The sequence below is a fragment of the Talpa europaea genome, assembly GCF_964194135.1.
Source record: "Talpa europaea genome assembly, chromosome: 7".
Lineage (NCBI taxonomy): Eukaryota > Metazoa > Chordata > Mammalia > Eulipotyphla > Talpidae > Talpa > Talpa europaea.
Genome location: NC_140074.1, coordinates 8,153,632 through 8,179,095, shown reverse-complemented (window position 1 = coordinate 8,179,095; position 25,464 = coordinate 8,153,632). Strand labels below are relative to the sequence as shown.

The 25,464-nt window shown below is 44.0% G+C and overlaps 1 protein-coding gene across 1 annotated transcript in view; it reads right to left on the bottom strand.

Moving 5' to 3' along the window:
• The window catches only part of DENND1A (DENN domain containing 1A), a gene marked incomplete at both ends in the record, with an annotated part of 451,205 nt that overhangs the window by 109,163 nt on the left and 316,578 nt on the right, over positions 1 to 25,464 (bottom strand). The window contains one exon of the mRNA XM_084237464.1: positions 22,732 to 22,857. Coding sequence (XP_084093590.1) covers positions 22,732 to 22,857 — 126 coding nt within the window. The remainder of the gene's footprint in view (positions 1 to 22,731; positions 22,858 to 25,464) is intronic.

The following is a 25,464-nucleotide window of genomic DNA, read 5'->3' as shown; positions in this document are numbered from 1 at the left end:
CACCAACTGTCTCAATAATGTCATTTTAGAGCAAGAGAATATCCTGGATCATATAAGCATGAAGTATCCTTTCAGTCTCCTTTAATCTAGAATGGTTCTTGGGTCTCTCTTTGTCCTGAGATGTTAACATTTTTGAAGAGCACAGGCCAGCTATTTTTGTGGAATGTTTCTCAACTCAGGTCGAACCCTTTACTCTTACCTCAATCTATCATCGTTGGCTAAAGCACTATAAATGCCTAAAATCTTCCTGAATGTCATAATTGTGGAGGGAGGGTCTGAGGCTTTTATCATTGTTCCCTTTGAAAAGCTCAAGTGGAATCTGCATTAGGAATCCTAGAAAGGGCAGGTACTCAGTGAACCGCTCTTCCAATAAAAGGCCCTTCTTCTAAGGGAATTAAAAACGAAACAAGTAATAGTGATGCACCTGCCCTGCCCTTAACCTGACACACAGAAAACCAGAAGACCACCACAGAAAGTAAGGCTTACCATGTCCCCAAGCAGAGGGAACAGATGTCACCCCCCCAATCCCCCTCCGCCCCAGATCATGATTTTCAGCAGTGAGATGTTCTAATGAGGATTTTCAGAAGGTTGTTGTGACCAGGAGAGGAAAACTGGAAACTACCATTTTTTGAACATCTCCTATGTGTAAATGTACACATGATTTAATAGCTATGATTTAATCCTCCCAACACCTCTCGAAGTTGGCATCAATGTCTCCATTTTACAGATAAGGAAACTGAGCTGGGATATAAGCTCCTGTCTGTTTTACTTGAAATTTTATATTCTTTCTTCTATATCTCACTGAATTTTCTAATGTGTATTAATCAACAAAAAAAAGAACCAATCAGATTGCAGCCCAGGGCACAAACTGAATCAAAGAAACCACACCTCAGACATGGACTCATGAGGCAGAGAATGGCCGGGACCGCTTTGCCTGGCATGGGGACTCGCGAGCGACAGTCATACACACAAATATACTCGGGACATTTTATGTAGACCTGGCAGGGTTATGAGTTATATTTATAATGATCTCGTTTTGGTTTCCTCTGTTCCTACTGATGAAATGTTTCTCCCGCAAAAGGAAAAGCACATTTTCTGTGCCCTGCATCTGAGTGGCGACTCCACAGCTTCTGTGCCATGTGGCTGCAGAGGGTTGAACTCTGTGTCCAGCATAGAGTAGAGACTCAATATGTTTCAAAAAACACTGTGAAAGCGCTTTTACCCATGCCAGTGGTGGATTTTTTTTTCCCCACTTGGATTTTTATCTTGACTAAAAAGAAAATGGCACAAATCCATTTACTCACTCACTCCTTAGCATACCACAAAACATGGTCATGGATCTCAAGAACATTCTGCTATCTTCGGGCATCTGAAGTTTAGAACAGGAAGGTTCTAAGTGACAGATAAGAAAACGTGATATGATGACAGCGTTCTCTGAGTAGGGAGTGACTCCCCACTGTGCCACCAGAGGAAGTGAGGGCACTGCCCTGAGCCTGACTTTCTCAGATGCCAAAGCCACCTCGACACTCCCTATGCTGTACCGGGGCTGGTGATGGTGACTTGTGTATACCCATCCCGTGGGGTATTGCAGCCAGGTGGGTATTCGAATGCGTTACTTGATGTTGCCACTTATTCAGGTCCAGGCCACCTCCCACCCCAAGCCCCACACAGCGTCATGGCCACCGAGGGTATTAGAAGCTCCACATGCTGGTTTTCATGGTCCTTGGGAAGTTTGAAATGTGTTACACTAGAGAGGTCCAGACCTTGCAACCTCTCTGCATCTTAAACATGATGTTGTGAAATTTCAGAATTTGGAAATTATTAATACTTCACCTATTTTATTATTCCACTGAGTTTTATTTAATCTATCATATAGTTTATACATGTAAAAGACTGTATGTAACTTATAGCATAAAATGAAATGAATATCTGTGAACTGACCATCTACTTTAAGAAACAGACATTATCACTGCATTATCTTGGTATCCCACCATTTTACCCATCTGCCCCTCTACCCTTTAATTCCTGTCTTTACTTCTACGTTTTTCATTTCCTGCAGTGTTGTTTTAAAAAAGTTTATCACACATGTATGTGACTTAGGAATATTTTGTTTACTGCTGAACCTTAAATGCTGGTATTGTCCTAAGATTCACCCATGATATTGCTTCACTAATTGACTAATTTTTATGACTATATAGTATTTCATCACCCAGGAATACCATAATTTATTATTCTACAATGTATATGTGAATTGTTTTCAGTTTTTTTGATGCTAGGGACATTTTTGTACACGTTTCTTAGCCTACTTGGGTAAGAATTTCAACTTTATAAAACAATGTCAAATTGTTTTCTAAAATAAAGGTACCAATTTATACTTTAACCAGCAAAACAGCAGCTCCTATTGCTCCACACATTCACCAAGGTAAGCATCTCTAGCTGTTGTCAATTTAAAAGGTGCAAAATGTAACAATACCGTGACCTTAAGTTCAGTTTCTTTGATTTATTAGTAAAGTTGATTATATTTTCAGTAAGTTTATGAACCGTTCATATTACCTTTCCCATTTGCCTGTTCATATCTTCTTGCTGTTCTCCTGTTATAGAAATTCTTTCTGTAGTCTAAGAACCAAGCTTCTGACTGCTAAATGTGCAAATAGCTTTCTTTCTGAGTCTTGTTTTGTTACACTTGCTTTACAGTATCTATTTCTTTATTCAGGAGCAAAGTTTTACCTGACCTTCTCTGAGAAATCAGATTCAAAAAGACAAAAAATTGGAGGGAGACCAAGAACCTAGCAGACATTCTTGATTCTTTTCCTTCCCTCATCCAACACATTAGCAAGTCCTGCCACCATATCCTACCCCAATTCCCTGTCTCCAGCCTGGCCACTGTGCTCGCTCCTCCATTCCCTTGACAGCTCCCAGACTTCTACTCTGGAGCCCCTGCAGTCCTTTCCCCACACAGCAGCCAAGACGAGCTCCTTAAAACTTAAATGGCTCACACTATCCTTCTGCTTGAGTCTCTCTGATGGCATCTGCAGCATCCAGACTAAAAGCCAGAGTTCTGCTGGGCTCAAGGCTCCTTTGCAGTCCCACCCTGTCTGCCTCACCCACTTTGACTCCTGTGATTGCCCCCTGTTCACTCTGTGGCAGCCTGGCTTCTGTCCCACAAACAGATCAAGCTCATTCCTGCTTCAGGTCTCTGCACTTGCTGTTTGTCCTGCCTGAAAAGTTCTTGTCCAGAGAGTTGTACTGAATACACCTGTTAGTTGTACTGAATACACTGAATACACTGAATAGTTAGGTCTCATCAGTCAGCTTCCAGTGCAGATGTCATGTCTTCGGAGGAGAGGATTCAAAAAGCAAAGCCCACTTCCCTACCTCTTCATATCTGTCACTTGCTCCCCCCCATAACATTTTCTTCCCTTCACAGCACTTGTTTTCTGAAATCATCTTCTTCCATTTTTGCTCATGCTTACTACCTGTCTTCCTCCAGCAGAATGTTAAATTCCATGAAGATACTCACTACATTTGTGCTGCATCACCTCTTCCTGGATTTCTCAAAGAAATGGAAAAATAGAAAAGAGGGGCAGGGATCTGGGAGTTTTGGGGTGATCACAGCAGCAATAGTGTTATAGTTTTTCAATATGTTTAAATCCCCATATGAAAAAGGAAGAACAGCACATGACCTCAACCACAGGTGCAATACAACAAAACTAGGTGAATAACAGGCCCCCAAATGTGAGCAGGTAAGTACAGACCAAGAACACTACAAAGCGCCCATGGACTGTGCTGCCAGACCTGAGCACAAGTGAGGTCTAAACAACAGACAGGACCTTGTGGGCATTTCACAGGGCCAATTTAAGAACAGCAGCTGACCCTGGGAGGGCCTGGCCTCTTCAACAGCAGGTGACTTACTGCACGGGACCTACAGTAAGGAGGAGGGAAGGGGCTGGAGTGGTCTGCCCCTTGGAGTCCTCTGTGCCCTTGGGGCCCTTGAGAGAACTGTAGGACTTCCTTCCAGGACAGGGGTTCACGCTGGAGAGAAGCTGCTGGGAGTAGAATCAAGAATTATCAGTACAGAGGCAGAGAGGAGGGGAAAGCAGGTTTCCATCAAAGTGTTAGGGGAGAACACAGCCAGGAAATGTTAGAAAGCAGCTGTCAGAAGGTTTGACTCCTACCAAAAACGGCAGAAGAGGGAGCTGTGTGCAGCCAGAAGAGCTACCCTGAATGCCATCTCATTCTAAAGCCAGGAAAACAGGTATTTCATAGAAAAGAGTAACATAAAGGCATAGAGGTCAAATCTAACTAAGGTTATTACAAGAATAAAGGGAACAGAATAACATCTCCACATACAATTAGTGCATGTCAGAGAGATGCCCACTAAATAGATTAAAACTGTAATCTGCTGTGTCAAAATGAGTTAAAGACATTAAGGAAATTATACAAGGCATGAAAGAATGACATATATCTGAATTATAATTACTTAGAAATGAGAGAACGCAAGAGAAAATGAGAAATAAAGAAATTTTTGAATTGAAGACTAAGCTAGTATGAATATAAAAGCAAATCAACTCAACAGATAATGATTTAAGAACAGAAGAGAAAAACTCTAATGATAAAAATAAAGAGGAATTCTATCTCAATGCGTAAGTTAATACTAAGACCTATCATTCAGGATAATTTTCCTTAAAAAAGGCTTAAAATTGTATGTTTCAAATATATGGAAGGACCACAGTCTATGCCCAAGAGTACAAACCCAAAACACCCTAGTAAAATTGGTAGAATTTTGAGAAAGAGAAAAAATATTTCTTGGGCATCTAGTAAAAAAGAACATGTGACTTGTTAAGGAAAGTAAATTATCATCAGACTTTGACAGTGACACTTTTTTTTTTTTTGCTAGAAGAAAATGGAATGACACATTTCAGATATGCAAACAAGAAAAGTATGAGCCAATGATTTTATAGCCAGCAAAACGGGTTTTCATGTAGCAAGAGCACAGAAAAATTATTAACACTTACTAATGGGGGCATTTTTTTTTTTCTATCAGCCTTCCTGAGAAATTTACTAGGGCGCAAGCTTTAGATTAGTAAAAGTAACTGAAAAGGCATCACCATTAGAACTAGTTACAGTTACCTGAGACTAAGACTTAAGGTAAGGCATGAGGGAGAATACCGGGTGCACTGGTTATATGTTCTAGCAAAGTAAATGTAGGTAACTATTCAAGGTCTAGAGGAGTAGAATGAGGGGGAAGGAAAAAAATAGTTAAAAGATTTTCTGCAATCATTCTGGTTGTAGTATTTGTTTACTATACTGGGGCTGCTGTGTATAAAAATGAATTAGTCATTATGGGACATTCTAATTCTATTATCCTCTGTGCTCTTATGAACCAAAAGTCTAAGAATGAGAGAAAGGAAATATAAAGATAATAGAGAGGGGGGTAAGTGAAAGCTCTGTAGTCATGATTTTGAATAGAAAGTATCACTATGAATACCTAGGCACAGGTACACAAGATGGTACACTTGTGTGTGTGTGTGTGTGTGTGTGTGTGTATTTCCAAGCTCGGTCTATTAAAAAGGTCTGATCAACCCAGTAGCAGTGAGTATCTTTAGCACCCAGTTTTAGCTTTGACATTTTATTTCTCTCTAAAAGAAACCAGTGCTTCCTGAAGAAATGTCTGATTCCAAACTTAGGGACTGGAACATCTGGTAATAGATAGCAAGGGAGCTGCCAAGACTACGAGCACACAGGCACCAGCCTGAAAAAGGTCTCAATGGCCAAAGATGGGGTAGTCTGAATTCAGTATAAACAACAATGCAAGGACCTAAAGCCACTATACATGTTTAAACCTACAGGTCACAATAACATAAAACAAATTAATTGTGACATCTGGAGGATGAGAGGGGACCCATTAATTATATTAAAAACTGGGTAAATAAAGGGAAAGGCACAAGAACTTATTCTGCCTTTGCTGTATGAACAGTCACACTGCATCATGAAATATTAAGCGAGGGAAAAGTATTAAAAAAATTCCAAACAGTAAATGAAAAATAAAAGATAAACTTAGAACACCACCATTTTTGTAACTCCCAATAAACAAACAGACATGGCATTTAGTATCATTGGTTACTAAAAAATCACTGAGACACACCAGACTTGATAAGCTCTTACAGACCAAAGACCACCTGCATTTTTGCCAAAAGGATTGGACCTGGGTCTCTACTCATCTCAGGATCCAGGTGCCAGGAAATGCTGGGGCCAGGGGAACATGGTGAGTTGAGCACAAATACGCAATAAGGGAGACAGGTCTGGAAACTTCTGTCAAGACACTGATCACATGAAAGGGGTGGAGGAAGAACCGGTGAGTTACAGAGAATGAAAACTCATATTGTGTATCTAATGGTCAAGACTAAACTGTATCATTAGGGATAAACACTTGGGTGACACAAATTTGTTTTTTAATGAGAAAGTCAGGATAGTGGTTACTTTGGCAGGAGAGAATGGGTTTTGATGCAAGGAGTTTCCAGGGAGGGGAGTAAAGCTTGACTTCTTGTCCTTGGCAGTGTTGGTCCTATAGTCATTTGTCAAGTCATTTTACTTTACTAAGGCAGTTTTTAAAATGTGTCTTATTTTACTATGAAAAGATCTGACACAACATAAAACGATGCCTACCCAGCGGGAAATATTCTAAAGACCAAATGCCAACATTTCTTTGTAAACAGTGTCTTCACAATGAGAACTTTTTTCATTAAATGCATATACTGCCTTTACTTTAAAAAGGAAAACTTCATCTCTCTTCCTAGGATGGAAGTAGTGAAAACTCAGCTGTAAATTAAAGAATTAGGTTTATATATTTAAAAACTTATATTGTTGATAAAGGAGGAGGCATATGAAAATCTTGGTGCCTTCTATCCAATTTTGTTGGGGGCCTAAAACTACTCTAAAATAGAAACTAGAAAAATTTATTAAAAAAGAAAACACCTAATATTATTAAATTCTTTTCACGTGCCAGGTACCAGGCTGTATGATCTCATTTAATCATCACAACAGCCCTATGAGGCAGATAACATTTGCTTCCCCCTCTTAGAGACTGGGAAATGAAACACAGAGGGCTTCATGGACTTGCTCAAAGTTATATAAAGAGCGATGTCTCAGTGCCTCCTTTAACCTGGGTCTAGCTGATTCCATCCCCTGGTGTCCAGGATCTATTTATGGAATTAAACTGACTTACTGAATGCTGAAGATCAGGAAGCAGATATGGAGAGCACATAAGCTGTGACCTACAATGTCACTTCCTACACAGAGAGAAAAGGGGCGGTGAGTTCCGTGGAGCTCAGTAGTCAGAACCTTCCACTCAGGTAGACTGGTCTTCCCAGCACTGGGGCTTGAGTTGAGGCTGGAGAGATGCTTTCTGCATCAAGATTAAATGTGTTTGGGAAACCACAGAGATGAAAGAAATGACCACACGCTGCTGACAGCAGGGAGTGCAGCAAAAATGTTTTCTGTGCCCTAGGAACGCGGAGTCACCACCCTGACACATTAGATTATCAAGTCCAGATGAAGAAGTAAGATGTTAGAGTTCATGTTTCCTCCCTAGATGGTGAAAACTGTCACCAAAGAGGATCAGAAGCAGCAGGGGACCAGTGGAAGAAATACGACTTCTAGAGGCAGTCCAACCTGGCCCCCCATCCTTGCTCCTGCTCTTTCCAGTACCCTACCCCATGGGGGCACTCTCGAGTCCCTTCCTCAGCCTTTGCTGCCTAATACTTATCTCCCCATATGTTGTGTAGTGACTTAGTCTTTGTCTCCTGTCTGTCTCTGCCTAGAATATGAGATGCAAGGACGGGGTCTTTATTTTGTTCATTATTTTGTTTCTCCAAGCACTTATAATAGGTCTGATGTTGTAGGGTCTTGGTAAATGTTTGTTCAAAGTTATGGACTGAGATTATTTGAAGTCTCTCTGCTTTAAGTTCTTTATCAAATCAGGGATAATACCGATCTCTAGCACATTTACCCAAGAAAATATAAAGGGCAAGAAGCAAGGGCTCAAGAGATAGTGGGTTTGCCCCTCCATCCTTTTGCATAACACTCATCAACTAAGGATAAAACTAATCAACTCAGGCTAAATGTTCCCCTTCAGACCTTCTAAAAGGCAATTCACTTGCTCGAACACCTTCCAAACCTACAGACCATATTTAATGTTGTGAAGATGAAAGTAAAAAATGCACTGCAGAGGGGATATGGCTAGGAATGGCTCCAGCCAATGGCTCATGAGTAACGCAGTGAGCTGTGACAGAGGCGCACCGGGGAGCGTGGACCTGCCAGGTCACATCAGCAGCAGGGACCAGCAAACCAAACAGAAATAATCTCCAGTGAAAGACTTTGCAAAACTGCTGCCATACCTCATGGGCTGAGACTGTGGGCGCGCTGGGCGGGGCTGGGTGGAGAGGCAGCTGCCTGCCAGGTGGAGGGTGAGGAAGAGGAGCAGAGACGAGGGCTTTACATCTGCCCTCTCAAGTCAAACTAGGGTGGCACTTCCATACCCACATAACATATGGGGGTGAGTGAGGGGGAGCACCAAGTTTATGCAGCTCTTGGGCACTGCCGGCTCTCCTGGAATCTCAGTGTTCTCTCACCTGCGTTAAAAATGGCATTCCATGTAGTCTACCTCCAACACTAGAATATTCCATTGTACATTTTTCAAGCTTCCTCCCACTCCTATGTCCCCAGGAAGAGAATATAGTAAGACAAGAATTAGAAATTAAATATCTACTAGATAATAACTGTTAGCTACTAACACTTCAGCAAGTCACTGAAGTTTGGGGAATTCCATCAACATGGGGATTTTGACCACTCTTGTCAGCGCTAGGCTAAGCCCCCACCCCCCCACCCCAGTTTCAAACACCTTGTTCTCATCCCATCATTAAACAGGAGCCAGGCAGGCAAATGTGAAGGAAGCCCTGTGAAGGAACCACTGAAGTAAACATTCTCTTCTGTATTTTACAGTTGAGGAAATAAGGTTCAGAGGGTACAGTGACACAGTGACTTGTTTAGAGTCACACAACCAAGAAGAGGCAGACACCAGGCTGGCACCAGGGTCTAATTATAAACTGGGGGCTTTGAACTTCATCATGTTGATTGTTTGCCTGGGGGAGTCACTAAAAAGCCTTCATATCTGGGATCTGGTAGCTGCCAGACCTCGGGCCTACTCTCCCCTCTTCTGCTCTGTCCTGCAGAAGGGAAGGGATCTCCCTGGACTCCCAGATCAGTGGCTTCTGGCTTGGCCTGGCACCTGACAGGCCCTGGTGAGCCCCTGGGACGGGGATGGTGGAAGGAGATGGTCTCTGCTTGGGTGGGTGCTCCAGCAGTGGTCCTCTTCCCCACCCAAGCACCCACCCCACAGACCCACAGCGTCCAGCTTTAGTCACATGACCCGGCTCTGGACTCAGCACCACCTCTGTTCTTGCTCATCTCTGGATTACCTCTGCCTACCTTTGAGTATCAACTCCCCTGTCAGTTGGAGAACCATTTCCCTGAGTGACGTTCCCTCTAGTAAACATAGGAAGTGCTTTCCTTTGCCCTCATTAACCCCTAACCAATACACAGATTGAGGTGCTGGCCGAGGGCACCAGCTGGCAGTTGGGGCCTGCGCTGGGAGGGCCAAGTGGTGGCCAGGTTCTCTAAGTCCACCTGTTGGTCACAAACCTCTTACCAAAGAAGTGCTTTGGAAAAGCAACAGGTTCTCTTTTTCTGGGGTGCATGGCAATGAGACTGGGGTGAAATGAACACAGTGGGTGTCCTATTTCCAAGGCCTTTGAGTAAGAAAAATTCATCACCCATTAGTGATAGCAGCATTCCCCACGCTCTGCTGAGGAGCACTAGCTGCATGGAATGTTAATAGGTATTTGGTGGGAGGGTGATCAGGGGTGGGGGAAGGTTTTACAAAATGCTGAATTAAACAAAGCCATCCAGATTTCCTTATGGTGGGGCTTCAATAACTGTGCACTGTAAATATCCAGAAAAAAGATCCAGTGAAATATATATGATAAGCCCAAATATCACGTACACAAAGACATAGCAACATCTTGCAGTTGTAAAACGTCAGAGACCTTTGTTCTGGAAATACCAAATGGAGAGATTACTGCTCAAACACTTTTGGGGATCTCCAGGTCTTTCATGGACAAGATCAGACTTCTCTTCCACTTCATCCTCAGCCACACTCCCCCTTCCTGTCTCTGTTCCATAGGACCCCTCACAGCAGCTATCCACACCCCATGGCTTCCATGCCCCTTGCCTGTGAGTGAGCAATTTCCGGCCCCAAGCAAGAGGCATCCTTCCCTGGGGAGCCTTCCCTATAACCCAAGCAAAGGCGACTTGTCCAGCATTTGGATGTCTACCCCTTGGGCAACACTCTACTATACCATTTCCCACATTCTCTTTGGACTGACTTTGCCAACTTTTTTTTTTTTTAAATATACATATATATATATTTATTTATTTATACAAGCACTGGGTATAGTCAGAAGCGCGGGAGGGTAAGAGAATTCACCAGAGCCAGAGCGGGGAGCAGAGCAGGCAGAAGGACCGAAGTACACTGCTGAGGGGAGCAGCGGGCGGCAGGCGAAGTCTGCGCGCCATGTGTGACCATCCTCTAGTGGCCGGGGAGCAGCCGGGGATCGAACCCGAGCTGTGGAGACTGAGGGCAGCTTCGCAACCCAGCACTCAACCGCTGCGCCACCGGGGAGGCCCAACTTTTTTTTTTTTTTTAAATCAAATGTTATTGATTTATAAAACTAAAAAATTTTGGGAGAACAATATCACATGCACACACATGCTCCTCCACCAAAGCTGCTGTGCTGATGTCTGGTCACTGTCCCTCCCTCCACCCCAACCCTGTAATCACCATCTTTTTCAGAGTCTAGGGATATTTTTTTTCTGTGTTTTGCACTTGTTTTCTTTGGTTATTTATGTTCCACAAATGAATGAAAGCATCCAGTAACTGTCCTTCCCTTTCTGACTTATTTCACTTAGCATCAGCACCTCAAGTTCCATCTGCATTGTCCCCAGAGGCACTGTTTTATCCTTTTTAAAAGCTCGGTAATATTCCACTGAAAACACACACACACACACACACACACACACACACACACACACACACACACCCTTCATTACCCAGTCATCTGTCACTGGCATTTAGCATGGTTCCAAGTGGCTATTGTGAATAATATTGCATCAACTTTGGGGTACTTAAATCACTTCATATTAGTGTTTTCATATTCTTTGGTTATGAAGGATATGCGTGACTCAGCTTTGGAAACCTACAAGTGATATTGCTGGATCATATGGCATTTCCATTGCTGTTTTTAAAGGCCTCTCCAGGTACTACCCACAGAGGCTCTAACAACTTACACTCCCATTAACCGTGCATGAGTCCTCCTCTTTCTCCACACCCTTGACAAACACTTGTTCCCATTTTTCGTGACCATTTTCAAAAGGGGTGAGGTGATACCTCACTGTGGTTTGATTTGGATTTTTTTTTTTACGTGCTACCCTGCATTAGCTTTAAGAACAGCGATTGAATCTTATTTGTCATGGTGTGCAAGTCAGGGTGGGTACGCCCCTGGTGAGCTCTGTGTGAGTGTGTGTGTGTGTGTGTGTGTGTACAAGTACCCCAAGATTTCAAATGCTTGGGTCATTTTCTGCTATCAAGTCTTGGTTATAATGGACTTAAAATTCACATCCAATCACATAAGAGTTCCATTGTTACAATGAGCCCTAATAAATGAAACTTATCTTCATGTGGCTACTTTTATTATCATGGAAATCACTGATCTTTTTGAAATCCTAAAATCAATTGAAAACAACTGCCATCAGCTCAGCCGAGCACCTGGTGAACGCTGCCGAGAGGAAGCGCCACTAGGTGTCAGTCCAGGAAAGGGTGAGGGAGCGCCGCGCCTGGGAGTGTTTTACTTTTTCATCCAATTATCACTAGAAATATCAAATATTTAAACAACAAAATATTAGGCAATTAAAATCATCTATTAAAGGAATGGGTTTAAAAAAAGATAGCTAAAATTTTGACATTTCCCCTTTGCAAAATAATTAATAAATGGTGTTAATTTGACCTATCATTTATAAGAAACATTTGCACAGATTAGAGACATTGACTCCTAAGAGGAAACCAGCTTGGCTTTTTTTTCTGAAATGCCCTCCAAGTGTGTGGAACACAGACCATATGGCAATCACTGTGGTGGGCGTGGTCAGAGGACTGAGCAGGGTTTGGGGGGGGGGGTCAGGCAGATAGGGGGCCGGAACCCTGGTCCTACCACACTTCAAAACATGGCCCAGCCTTGCCGAGCCTTGGTTTCTCATCGGCCAAATGGGGCTGCGTAAGTCTCCTCCTGAGGACTATACAATTTTAAAAAGAAAACATATGTAAAGAGTCTAGCAGAGGAATGCATGCTTGGGTGCTTCTTGCTTTTCCTCAAGACTTCAAGCCTTGGGATTTATTGTAACAAAACAGTTTCAACTTCCAAACATCTGAGGACATTGTAACTAAAGTATGATCCTTTCACTCATCCTAGAGAGTTATGGAGTCTCTATGTATCAGGCTCTGTGCCAGGATCACCCGAACACACCCAGACTCCACTGCCTTCCAGAGTGGCTTGGTTCTCGGTGGAGGGGGCATCACAAGGCTGAAGGTGAGGGAGCTGCTGAGAACGTGTCCACAGCCCATGGAAAATCAGCGTGAATGTGTGCAGGGGAGAGGGGCACTGAGGGAAGGAAATCTACCATTTTATCTCCTCATTATCATAAATCCCATCATGTCCCCCACAGACCAACCCACCCTCTCTCCACTTTATATTACACAGCCTCAACTGCACACTGGAGGCCTAAGAAGAATAAGACAAAATCCTGTTCTTAAGAAGCTCATAGTTAGTTACGACAGGAAGTCATATCCCTGTTTCAGGCTCCAAATTGTCAAATGTTATCACTGCTTGAAAACGGATTAGAAAGGTTTCCTTCTCAGAGTCTCACTGAAAAAGTAACAGACCCTAAAGCGAGATCATTTGATTGAAAACACCGGTAACAGCAACCATTTCTCTTTGCTGCTGCTTCTGAGAGATTCAGTATTTAAAACGGCCTCCGTGGCGTCAGCTTCTCCAGGATCTACTCCCCTCTTGTATTTTCTTAACTAGAACTGAACACTTACTGCTGCTGTGAATGGAGATGTCACAGAGGGTGATCCTGGCAGACTTTAACTGTCAATGGTCAGCGACCAGACTGCCCCAGTTGTTTCTTTATTTTACATTCACACATTTATGTTGTGGTGTCTGTGTCAAATTCTGCTCCTTATGCTCCAAGATGAAGCTGCTGGGATGCATGCTATGATGTGGATGAAACTTGAAAACACGATTTTTAAAAATGAAGCATGTCCATGGAGAAACTCTGAAATAGGACCACCGGGCTTTCTGATTCTGGCACAGGTCACGTTCATTCATTTGCTGGTCCAGTTATTCCATGAACATATGATGAGCATTTGCTAAATATCAGACTGTGAGGGACACCAAGGGCTACAGAACAAGATTTCATTCTTTTCTATTGGAGCAGAGTGAGGAAGGAGCCAGGGTTATGAAGTAAGATCAAGTGAAGACTGGAATTCCTCCTGGATAGTCTAAGATGGATGAACTGTATTTTATTTTTCCAGCATTTTAGAACATATGGGAACTTCATTTTGATCCTATTCAGTGACGCTCTTTGAAATTATTCAGTTAAACTTGATCATCGTGTTTAAATGATTTCCTGCTGGTTCTCATCTTCTCTGACCAAAGGACCTACTTTGTACATGGCTGTCTAATTCTAGAACAATGGTTGTCAGTTCAGCAAGCAATCGTGGTGGGGCTCCAAAGTGCCAAGACCCCCACCCTGTGGTCTTGAGCAACATCAAGGTCCAAGGGAGGTGGAAGTGGAGATTCAGTGCCAATTTTGAGTGGTGGTTCTCTCACCCCAATCAGCACAAAATGTTTCTGATGAATAGTGGGGGAAAGGCTCTCAGCTGTATTTTCTCTTATGCATTTAAAAATAGACTTAAATGCAGATCTTAATTTCAAACCCTTGGGACCTAATTTTATTTTTTTTTATTTATTTTTTTTTTTTTGATTTTTTTTTTTTTGGCTCTTTTTTTTTTTTTTTTAATAGAGGCATGTTTTATTTATTTATTTGTTTGTTTGTTCGTTCGTTTTTGTTTATACATGCACTGGGTACAGTCAGAAGCGCGGGAGGGTGAGAGAATTTACCAGAGCCAGAGCGGGGAGCAGAGCAGGCAGACAAACGAAGCACACTGCTGAGGAGAGCAGCGGGCGGCAGGAGAGGTCTGCGCGCCATGTGGGACCCTCCTCTGGTGACCGGGGAGCAGCCGGGGATCGAACCAGCGCCGCAGAGGTCGCTGGCAGCTTCGCAACCCAGCGCTCAACCGCTGCACCACCGGGGAGGCCCATTGGGACCTAATTTTAAATGCTTGGTACACCCCTGTTTGCCTGTCAGTGCTGGGGAGCAATAACCTGAAATAGGTGTCAAATAAGTATTGAAGGAAATAATAATCAAATAGGTGATTTCTTACAAGCCCTTCATGTATCATGAGACAAAGGCCAAAGTTTCACAGTTATTTCAGAAAAATAAAGGGCCAGAGTCTCATATTTTGCAGTTTCAGCCAGTCTGACACTTGCTGAACCAATGTGGCCAGCACTGTTCTAGAATGTATCTCATTCTCCGACTCTTCCTCCTTTACCTTCTTGCCAACCAGGAATAGTTACTACCAATTAGTTAATATCAACTACAAGCTAAATAGTGCACTGGCATTTTACATACACCATTGCCCTTTTTTTCAACAATCCTATAAGGCATGGGTTATTTCCATTTTATAGATAATTGGAAAGAAAACTGAGGCTCAGAGAGGCTAGGTGGTTTCTAAGGTCATCTTCTGGTAGATGACAGATTCAGGATTAAGACTCCAAAGACTATATACCTTTTCCATCACATTCAGTGGCCTCCTTAGAGGCCAGAACTACAGTGGTGGTTCCTGGGGTCCTTGGACTTGTAGGGGTAGAAGCACCTCTTTTTACCCCTGACATTCCCAGGATGGGAATACTTGACTTGGGAGAAAAAATGGTAACCAGTAAGTTACCAGCCCCTTCTCTAGTCCACTGTAGACTCCTGCTGTCAATGCATCTGTTTAGCTCAGGCCTGTAGGTTTTGGCTATAATTCCTTATCTGCTTGCCTAAAATAAACTGGAAAATAAGAAAATCTTTCACAAGCTTTTCCTATAGAATATTCATGGGTACATATCCCTGCTTCACAAACAAGCTACTGTCCACTTAAAAAAGCATGGGTTGTATATGGAAAACAATTTGATGGTTTCTCAAAAAGTTAAATGTAAAACTACCATGTAACCCAGCAATACCACTCCTAGGTAGATACCTGAAAGAACCGAAAACAGGGACTCAAACAGATAGTATACAAGGAATACTCATAACAGCGTTATTCACAATAGGCAAAAGGTGGAAATAACCCAAGTGCTCAGGAAGAGATGCACAGATAAGCAAAATGCAGCATGCACACACAGTGGAGTATTATTCTGCCTCAAATAGGGATGAAGTTTGGATACATGCAACGATGCATGTGACCTTGAAAATAGTATGCTGAGTGAAATAAGCCAGACACAAAAAGGACCACTATGGTACAATTCAACTTCATATGAAATCTTTAGAACATGCAAATTCAAAGAGAACAAGTAGACTAGAAGCTATCAAGGGCTAGGGAAATGGAGAGTTATTGCTTAAAGGCTACAGAGTTTGAGGTGATGAGAAACTTTGAAAATACATAGGGATGTTTGTACAACATTGTGGATATAAAGAAGGCCACTGAATTGTATACTTAACAATGACTAAAATGACAAAATTTTGTTTTATATCTCTATGTATCACCACAATTAAAAGAAAAAAATGCACGGGCTCTGAGGACAGATGTGGGTTAAAAATCCCAGCTCCACCATGCCCACGCTGAGTGGGAACCTCAGAACCAGCAGAGGCACGCACACATCAGCACTTCCCAGGCTTCATGAAATATCCCCCTCCATATGGTCTCTTCACTTCCTAATCTCTCACCTTGCTGTACAATTTTAAGGTTCTTTGTACCTTTATTTGTACTAGGAGGTACAGACAAAGTAGTAATTCCTCTTCTGAATGTCCTGGGTGTCCCTTGCTTGCCTGTGTGAAGGGCAGGGTGTGCACCCCACGAAGGGATGAATCTTGTGAGACACTCTAGGCTGAGACCCCATGACAAGCTGGCACCACAGTCAGGGTCCTGCTCTGGGACTTGCATTTTACTCTGGGGACTTTACAATACTGCATTTCAAAGCCTTATTCACAAATGTTAAGTGAAGTATTAATGCTAATATCGAAAGATCGGGAACAACCTAGATGCCCATAGGTGAGTGGTCCTAGGAACCGTGGAAGCTGCACTTAGTGGAATATTGTGCAGCTATGGAGAAATGCACAGGATGCAACATTCAATGGAGGAGAAAAACACTTTGAACCTAGCTCTGATAGCAGCTATGTAAACACTCTGCATAATGAAAAATAATTAAGCAAACTTATACAAAAGGTAGCTGAGGGTAGTTGTGTTAGCTCCGTGGGGCTGTAGTGATGTTTTCATTCTTCTCAATATTTTTTCTATTTTCTGCTACACTAACAACACACACAAATACAGTTGTTTGTTAAACCACGAGATCAATGGTGCTACTCAACCAGGAGACAAACACGCATGGTGCTTTCTCTGACCTACTCTGACACAGCCTCGTCTGTTCATGCTTGAAAGCCAGGCTATCAATCTGCTTTTATCTTAACTTCTCTGTCTTCAAGGGATTTTAGGTGGATAAATATGACTCAGCAGAATCATGTGCAAAATCAGGGGCTGTAAAGTAGGTGATGCCAGTGCACCCTGGGCTGAACCCAGAAGCCGGGCCTCCTGGGAAGGATGAAGCAGCATGACCCCCTCCCTGCACTCAACATGCACTACCCCAGCCCAGTGTTCGCTCCCTGTGGGCAGGGGCCGTGTTCCTTTCATCCCAGTCAACCCCGCCAGCAGGCTGGCCCAGAGTAAGCCACATAAGCTTAAATAGATGACTCTCCCAGAGCTCCCTCCACGCGGGCCTTTCCACAGATACAGCAGGGGACACAGTGCATCTTAAATATCCATCAGCACCCACATCCGCCAAGGGCCCACAGTGGCCGGCTATGAACAAGCGTCCTCACAGGCACTGTCTTAAAATGACTCTCTGCAGCATAAGCTATGAAATGAGAAACACCAAACAGAAAAAGGCTGAAATATAACCACACCAGCCAATGTCTGAAAGTTCTTTAACACCGAGGCCATTGTGTAATGAAATGTCTTTTCAAAGCGAGGGTGGTGGGTTAGTCTTATTTAGATTTCATGATGATATAATTTTAAACAAAGGAGTGAGTTAAAAGTGAGATTCTTTTGAAAATCCATTTGTTCTGAGAAGAGAGAAAGGGGAACATGTGAGGTAAATTTAAGAACCACACTGCTAGACACATCCTTCAAAAGTTGCAATCTTCCACCAAGCAGAGAAAGGAGCCTTGGCCTGGCAATTAAAATCATTCGTCTTTTATCCCCTTCTTGCCAAAAAGGACCCCAGCCCTAACTAGTTAATCCCTAACACTCACTGCTACTCCCAGAGTTGCCTGGCAACTGCTAGGAGGCGTGTGAGAGAGCAAGAAAGGCCTAAATAAATGAGCTGGAGCCTGAGCTGCTGCTTGACATGGATAAAGGGGGTTTTTCTGAATGGGGCTGCCTGGCTGCTTGGGGTTCTGTCATTTAAGTGGAGAAGAACAAGTTGGCTTGGCTCATATTGTTAAATATCTTGGGCTTTGCACCTGATATTCTCTGGGTGACTGAAAAGTGGGTCACGTGCCCTTGTGGATTGCAGACACTCTCCCCTCTGCCAGGAAGCACCAATCTCCAGGGCCAAAAGACAGGGCAGGAGGTGGTGAATACGCACTGAACAGAGGCTGAGGGCCAGCCTGGCCCCTATGCTTCCCTGGTCCCTTATTTCCTCATCTATCTTTCCAGCCATAGTTCCAAAATATCCTCATGGATACCCACACTATGCCACCAGCACTGCCCAGTGCTGGCAAGGCAAAGAGAGTTGTGTATGTGGAACATGTGGAGCCAGAACAAAGGCAGTCAAGAGGGTGTGGCACAAGCAACCTGGGTTGGGCAGCAGGCCGGCCCCAGTGAACTCCAGGCTCTCTTACTTCCTGGAAGTGACCTGACCTCCATCCCCACTCTGTGGAAGGGACAGTCACATAAGTGAAGCCACTTGGAGATAAACCCAGCTCTGACTGGGGAGACATGGCTGTGGCTGAATACCCATAGCCCCATCTCAGCCCACGCCCTGACCCCTGGGAGGCACTCGCTTGGCCCTGAGGAGGAGGACCCCTGGGGAGCCAACGCAGGCTCTCCCCATTTTGGACCAGGTCAGAAGGCAAGGATGGGGAGAAGCAGCTCAGCTCCTGGCACATGGTCAGAGCAAAGGGCTACCTTCCTCTTCCCTTCTAGACCTGGAAAGAAGACCAAGCTTGAGACTCCTCAGTCAGTTGCATTTTGACCTTTCTTTTTTCCAGCAGAAAAGAAAATAAAGACCAAGGAATTAAAATTCTCCAGTGAGCTCTGGGCTGGGCTGGGATAGTGGTGGGGGTTGGGTTTCCAGTTCCTGCTGTGAGGAGGGGTTGCCCATCTCTGCCTCTCAGGCTGGGGCTTGACTACTCCTTACAGAGCCAGGCAGGGCATCCAGGGGCTTATCAGGAGCCATTCCCCAGGGCTCCCCACAGCTCTGGGAGCAGAGTAGTATGGAACACAGTCAAGTCTACCATGTTGTGTCTTTAAAAAAAAAAGACAAAACTCTGACTTTGCAGTGACCTGGGTCCCAAGACTGCCTCCTGGGTCCCATGATGCTGGGGTGCCTTCAGCAGCCACACAATTCTCTGAGCCCCGTTCCTCTCTTCGCCCCCCACCTGGACAGTTCTGTCCCCTAAGCTGCCACCTATTTCTGGCCAGTGGCTTCCTCCCTCACCTTGTGGATCAAGGCCTTAAACCTCCTCAGATCCTCTGGCTCTGTGGCTCCACATCAGGGAATCTGCCTAAGGAACTAATTCAGACAGCACATAAAGAGTTACATAAAGATGTTCACCTTCTGTGTTTTTTAAAATGATCAAAAGTTACCAAAAGTCACAAGGACCCAGGTAGGCCCACGTGGTGGGGCCGGCACTGGTTTCAGGTTGCAGGAAGCTGAGAGAAATCTCTGCAAGTGGGGTCCAGACATTTGCCTCTTTAAAAGCCCCACAGGTGATTTTGACACCCCAGCCAGAGCCGAGAACTATCGGGGTTACCTGGGGAGATATATGTAGCCCTTAAAAATGACATTTAAGGAGAGTTTTTATATGATGTGAAAACATGGTTACAGAACACTAAAATGCAAAAACAAATAAGTGGGGACTGGATTGTATTGCCAGGGATATCGCAAATGTCTGAGAGGAGAAAAGCAAAAACACAAGGTCGATGAACAAGAATAAACCCAAAATCTAGACCCTAGCTGGAAACACACTATCAAATCACCTACATTCCAGATGACATGACCAGGATGCTTTCTCATTTCTACTGCTGTCACTTTAAACATTTTTATAAAACCAAGAACAGGTGCTATTTTTACAACCAGACAAGCAACTGGAAGACAAGAGGCCCCAGGAAGGCCACCTAGTCCCTTCACCAGTGTCCTGCGCACCACCCCATGGGCTTACTCCAGCCAGCACAGCCCAGACTCCCGACCACGGGCTTCCACCCTTCACACGGTCTCAGGCTCAGATATGCTTTGCAGTCATTATTTTACCCCCAAAACAATCTCATAAAGGAGGTGTTATCCCATTTATGGGGTTGAGAATTGGCTAGAATTAAATCTATGGTGTAAAACCCATCCAGGAAACCTGCTGATGATGTGCTGGTGATTTCAGGCCCTCTGGCTTCTCTCATGACCTGACAGAAGTCATCTGGCAGGTGAACAGGATTGAAAGCGCCACATATCTGTCACGTGTCCTTCTAGACACAGACCCCTGCACACTGTAACATCTCTGAAGCCTGGGTGGGTTGTGCAGTTGATGGCACACTTTGTGACAATGAAGGTGCACTGCTCTTTCTTCATGGCACATATAATGACAGCGTGTCTTACCCCCAAATGCAACTTAGATTGAGTGAAATGTACCATCAAATGTACCATTCAGTGAAATGTACAATGAAACCTGCCATGCTAGTCTCAGAATGCTGCTCTTAATGACCATATAATACTCCACCATATGGATGTACTTTAATTTACTTAACCTGATGTCTTTTCCAATTTTTTATCATTATAAACACTGCTGCTGGAAGTGCCTGCATTAAGCCTCCTTTTTTCTGTTATAGGCATCTTCATCATCTTCCAGGCCCAAATTACAGGAGGCAGTTTGACTTTTTTGTCCCTCATCTTCTATATTTTATCTGTTTCTGAGCCTCATCATTTCTTCCTCATGGCAGCTTTTCTGGGTGTAACCAGCGGGGGCTCTGAGTCCCAAAAAGTCCCTGGACTTCCAGCTTCCCTGTAGTTCATGGCTGCATTACCCCTCAAACATGATTTCAGTCACTTCTCATCTCTGCATCACATTCCCAGCATCCATTGCTCCGTCAAAGTTGATTTCAACTTCTTCTGCACCCACCTCTCTACTGAACTCATTACTCCAGACTAAGTGGCCGTGAGGCATCCTGCCTCCAAGCCTGGGCTCACTCACTTGAGTCCACACCTACTACAGGAAGGGATGCTTCTTTTTCGAAACCTTACCCATCAGACCCTGGTCAAGTTTCACCTTTCCCATGGAATGATTTAAGGCTCTTTGGCCCTTACACCCACCTGGAGAGGGAGGATAATAGCTATTCTTATCCTAATTCTACAAGTGAAGAAACTGAGGTTTAAAGAGCTGAAGTGGCATGTTCAAGGTCACACAGTGTCATACAGTGTAGAAGTAAAGAGGGATGATTTAAACTCTAGGGCTTCCATCCTTGAAACCCACTGCCTTTCAGAGCCAAGTGCAAGTGCAGCCATCAACTCCTGAGGAGGACCTCAGATCACATACCTAGCAATGGGAACCAAGATTCAACAGCTCTGGACTCTAGACAAATTGAGATCCCTGTAAGGGTGACAATCTTCCTTCCTGTCAATTTCCAGCAACCTAAGGAAAGGACACAGCCAGTTGGCCCAGTCCCACTGCAGAGATGCGAAGACAACAGAATTTTTCTTGAATTTTGCCAACTCTCAAAAGAGCACTGAATCGGATCTGTTGGGCTGGGTCCAAAGTCATGACAAAGAATCAGAGCTGCCTCTCTGAGAGGCAGGACACGGGGATCTTGCTTTAAGCTGAAGTACTTTAGAGGACCTTATGGAAGTACTTCTTAGGAAGCCAAAGAATGCACCGCTCTCCTGTGATGTGACCACGACATTTCCTGAGTTTGGGCTGCCTGGAAGGGCTAAGTGCTGGTGGCAAGCCAGGAACAAGGAGGATGCTCACCCCCCATTTCTCTAGGTTTGCTTTACTCTGTGTTTCACTCAGGCCCATGGAGGAGCCATTGCAGTAAAAAACACAACAATGTGTTTAAACAATGTTTAAACAATGTTTAACAATGCTTAACAATGTTTAACTATGGTCATGAGGAAGCGTGACCAAGATTCACCATCAGAGTCTGCACATGGAACCACTGGCTGACATTCACACATCTTCTGTCATTTGACCTAATAAAACTGGATGGGAAAACCAAAACCAAAGCGAGCTCCCTGCTCTGACTAGGCTGCCTTTATCACCTGCTCGGGATGAAGGGTTCCCTCCAACCGTCTCTCCCAAACAGAGACACAGGTTCCGGGCCAAACCCTTCATTGTCCTTGGTCAAGAACAGGCTGAGTACCAGAGGACAGCTTCTGAAGGAAGCTGGGAGAATTGGTACTTTCTTTGATTTTGGGCAAGACCTCATATCTTCATATCCTTGTAATAACTAATCACCTCCTAGGGCAGGCAGACAGCAGTGCTGAGGTAACAGAGGCTCAGGAGGGCTGGAGGCCCACGGAGGCGAGAACATTCCTTCCCAGCCTCAGTGTACTCTGCAGTCATTTACACCAAGACCACATTGGAAGCCTCTGAGAAATGAATTCCGGGGTGCTTTACCTTCTCAAGCAAGGGTGGGGGAAAAGTCCCTTTACAGGAAGAGGGCAGAGAGGCACAGCAGGGGAGTGTGGCTTGGGGACTCCCTGGCTCCTTCACTGTGAGCCAGACATGTCTCTTCTCTGAGCCCGTGGAGAGACCATCATGCTCGCTGCTGCCTCACAGGCTCACCGTGGGCCCTGAGGGGGCAGGTGTGGGGCTGGGCCGGTGGGACACTGATGCACAGTTGCTGTGGGTGCTGCTGTCTGGGGAGGAAAAGGGCCCGAAGGCTCCCCTGAGCACCTCACACAGGGCCACCTCCAGCACCCACACCCTCCTCAGGTGACTGCAACACCCTGGTGAGTCGTGGGTCTCTCGTGGCCTCTGATTTACTTTCTGGACCACGAACCAACATGGTTCCTGACAAGCCAGGAAGCGACTCACCGGCTCAATCTTCAGAGCATTTCGGTAGCTGCCGAAGAAAGCTGCCTGGGCCTTGAGGAATGCTCGGGCCACCCCATCGCCGGTTGTGGTGGAGACCTTCTTCAGCCGGTTCTTCAGTGAAGAGATCTGGGGACAGAGAGAGAGGAGACACAGGCTGAGGCCAGGGTGGAGGAGGCCGGCTGGCTAAGACCAGGGCACACCGCGCAACCCTGGAAGGCACTGATTTGGCACCTCAGCTGCTAGGAGGACGAGGTTCATTCACGTTAGGGAAGGTTTCTGAAGTTTCGGCAAATATTGCTCCTATTAGGGCAGATTTAATAAAAACAGAAAAAGCAACTTTCTAAGCAGTTACAATGTGCCAGGTAATTGCTTTCACAAAAAATTTCTAATTTAATTATTTTTTTATTTTTTTAAAGATTTATTTATTTATGCATATAAGAACTGGGGTACAGGCCAGAGATGTGGGGGGTAAGAGGATCCACCAGAGACAGAGTGGGGAACAGAATAGGCAGACTGACTGAAATACACTGCTGAGGGGAGCAGAGGGCAAGACAGGAGAGGTCTGCCTCGCCATGTGGGTTTCTCCCTGGCCGGGGATTGAACTCGTGATGCAGAGGCTGTGGATTGCTTCATAGTGTGGTGCTTAACACCTTGCACCACCAGGGAGACCTAATTAAATTATTTAAATGATCCAGCAAGGGAGGAACTAGTGTTCCCACTTTACATGGGTGTAAAGGTATCAACAGTCTCAGAGGTTAGCTTGCATACTTGGGAACAAAGCTAAAAAGCAGCCAAGCCAGAATATGAGGTTTTGTAATCTAAGCCCAAACTCCACAAAGATTTTGAGGTCCAGTTTTACTCCCTCTTCAAATTTCTCACTGATTTTAGAAATGGCTTATTTGACAATATATTATGTTGATAAATATAATTATCAATTATATATCATGTACTCCACACTCATACTTTAAAGGAATAGTAGCACTTATAGACATATATTTATAGGTTAAAACAAAACAGACAAGAAAACCATGGCATTCCATGGTGAAAAAGAGTAGGAATAGGTAAGTCTTATGGTCTCAGAGTAGCTAACAATGGAATACAAATTGAAATAAGAGTCTCCTAAACAAAGCAAAACAGGAAACATGAGAAGTTGCAAGATTCCTGAGATCATGTGTAATAAACTAGTTGCACAAATGGACAGATTTTCCTGAAAGCGACATAGGCAAAGTCTAAAATTTTCTCATGAGTCTTCAACGGAGAAACAGCTGCTGTTAGAGTGCCAAGCTGCCTGGTCTGTTTCTAATATGGCGCCATTCAAATCAGGGGGCTGCATTCCACAACCTCTGGGCGCACACACTGAGTCCCATGAGAAAATACCCCTAAAAAGGGGCAACGAGGTGCTCTTGAGTCACTCACTTACTCCACAATTACTTATTTCCTGTGTGTCTGGGCAGGTGGTAGGTGTGGAGGGTACTGTGCTGAGCAAAATCAAACATGGGTCCTGCCCTCATGAAGCTTACATTCTATTGAGGAAAATACCAATTCACGTGACATTGCTTTTGTAATACAGCCTATAACAGAGCTCAACAAAGAGGTCAAGGAAGGCTTCCTGGAGGGGAAGAGAAGCAGACTGAACTCTGAAGGATGAGCTCAAGTAGTTAACTTGGCAATGCAGGGAAGGGCTTGTGTACCAGGCATGAGGCACAGCCTTTGCAAAGACCCTGTGGTGAGAAGATGTTTAGAGAATAAAGAACTGTAACTTCAGTGGAGAGAATGATGGTGAGTATGAGCTTCAAATGAGGCCAGAAAGAAGGGCAGGGGTGGGAAGGGCTATGTCTTCATCTTGAGAGAAATATAAGGTTAATGGCTATTTTAAAACATGCAGGTGACATAACAATAGCACTTTTTAGGAAGGGCTTGGATACAGAACTATCTAATTGGCTTGACATTATTTAAGGATAAAATTTAAGGATAAGATAGAAAATTAGATTCAGATGGTCCATGAATCATCTATAAATTTTTTATGTGAATGATGATCATTTTTTTCTGGGCAAAGGCTTCATAGTTTCCCTCAGATTCCTAAAAGTGCCTACAAACTCAAAAAATAGTAATCACTGCTCTGGAACAGACTACATTTTAGAAATGCCCCCTGGATATTATTTCTTATTACCAAGTTCCTGATAAGAGATTTTTTTAAAAAAAGCCCATAAGACATATTTTAAATATCATTTTAAGTGCACACAGTTCAGGGGATTTTAGTATACTGACAGGGCTGTACAACTATCACTATTATCTAATTCTAGAACATTTCATAACGCCACTTTCCACAGCTCTATCTTACTGGCAGTTACTTCTCATTTCCCATTAATCCTCCTCCCTTCCTTCCTTACCTAACCCTAGGAAACCATTCATCTACTTTTTCCCTCAGGATTTGCCTATTCTGGACATAGAAATGGAACCATGCAGTCTTTTGTGAATGAATTCTTTTACTTAGTGGTGTTCATTAAGAGCAAGACTCATCCATGCCTTAATGTTTATCGATACCTTGTTCTTTTTCACGGCTGATTAATATTCCACCATATGGATATACCTCCTTTTGTTTAACTATTCACCAGTTGATGGACATATGGGTTGTTTCTACCTTTTGGCTATCATGAAGATACCGCCACGAACATTTATGTACAAACTTTTACATGGAGAGAGCAGAGATTCTGGGTAACAGACTCTGTTGCC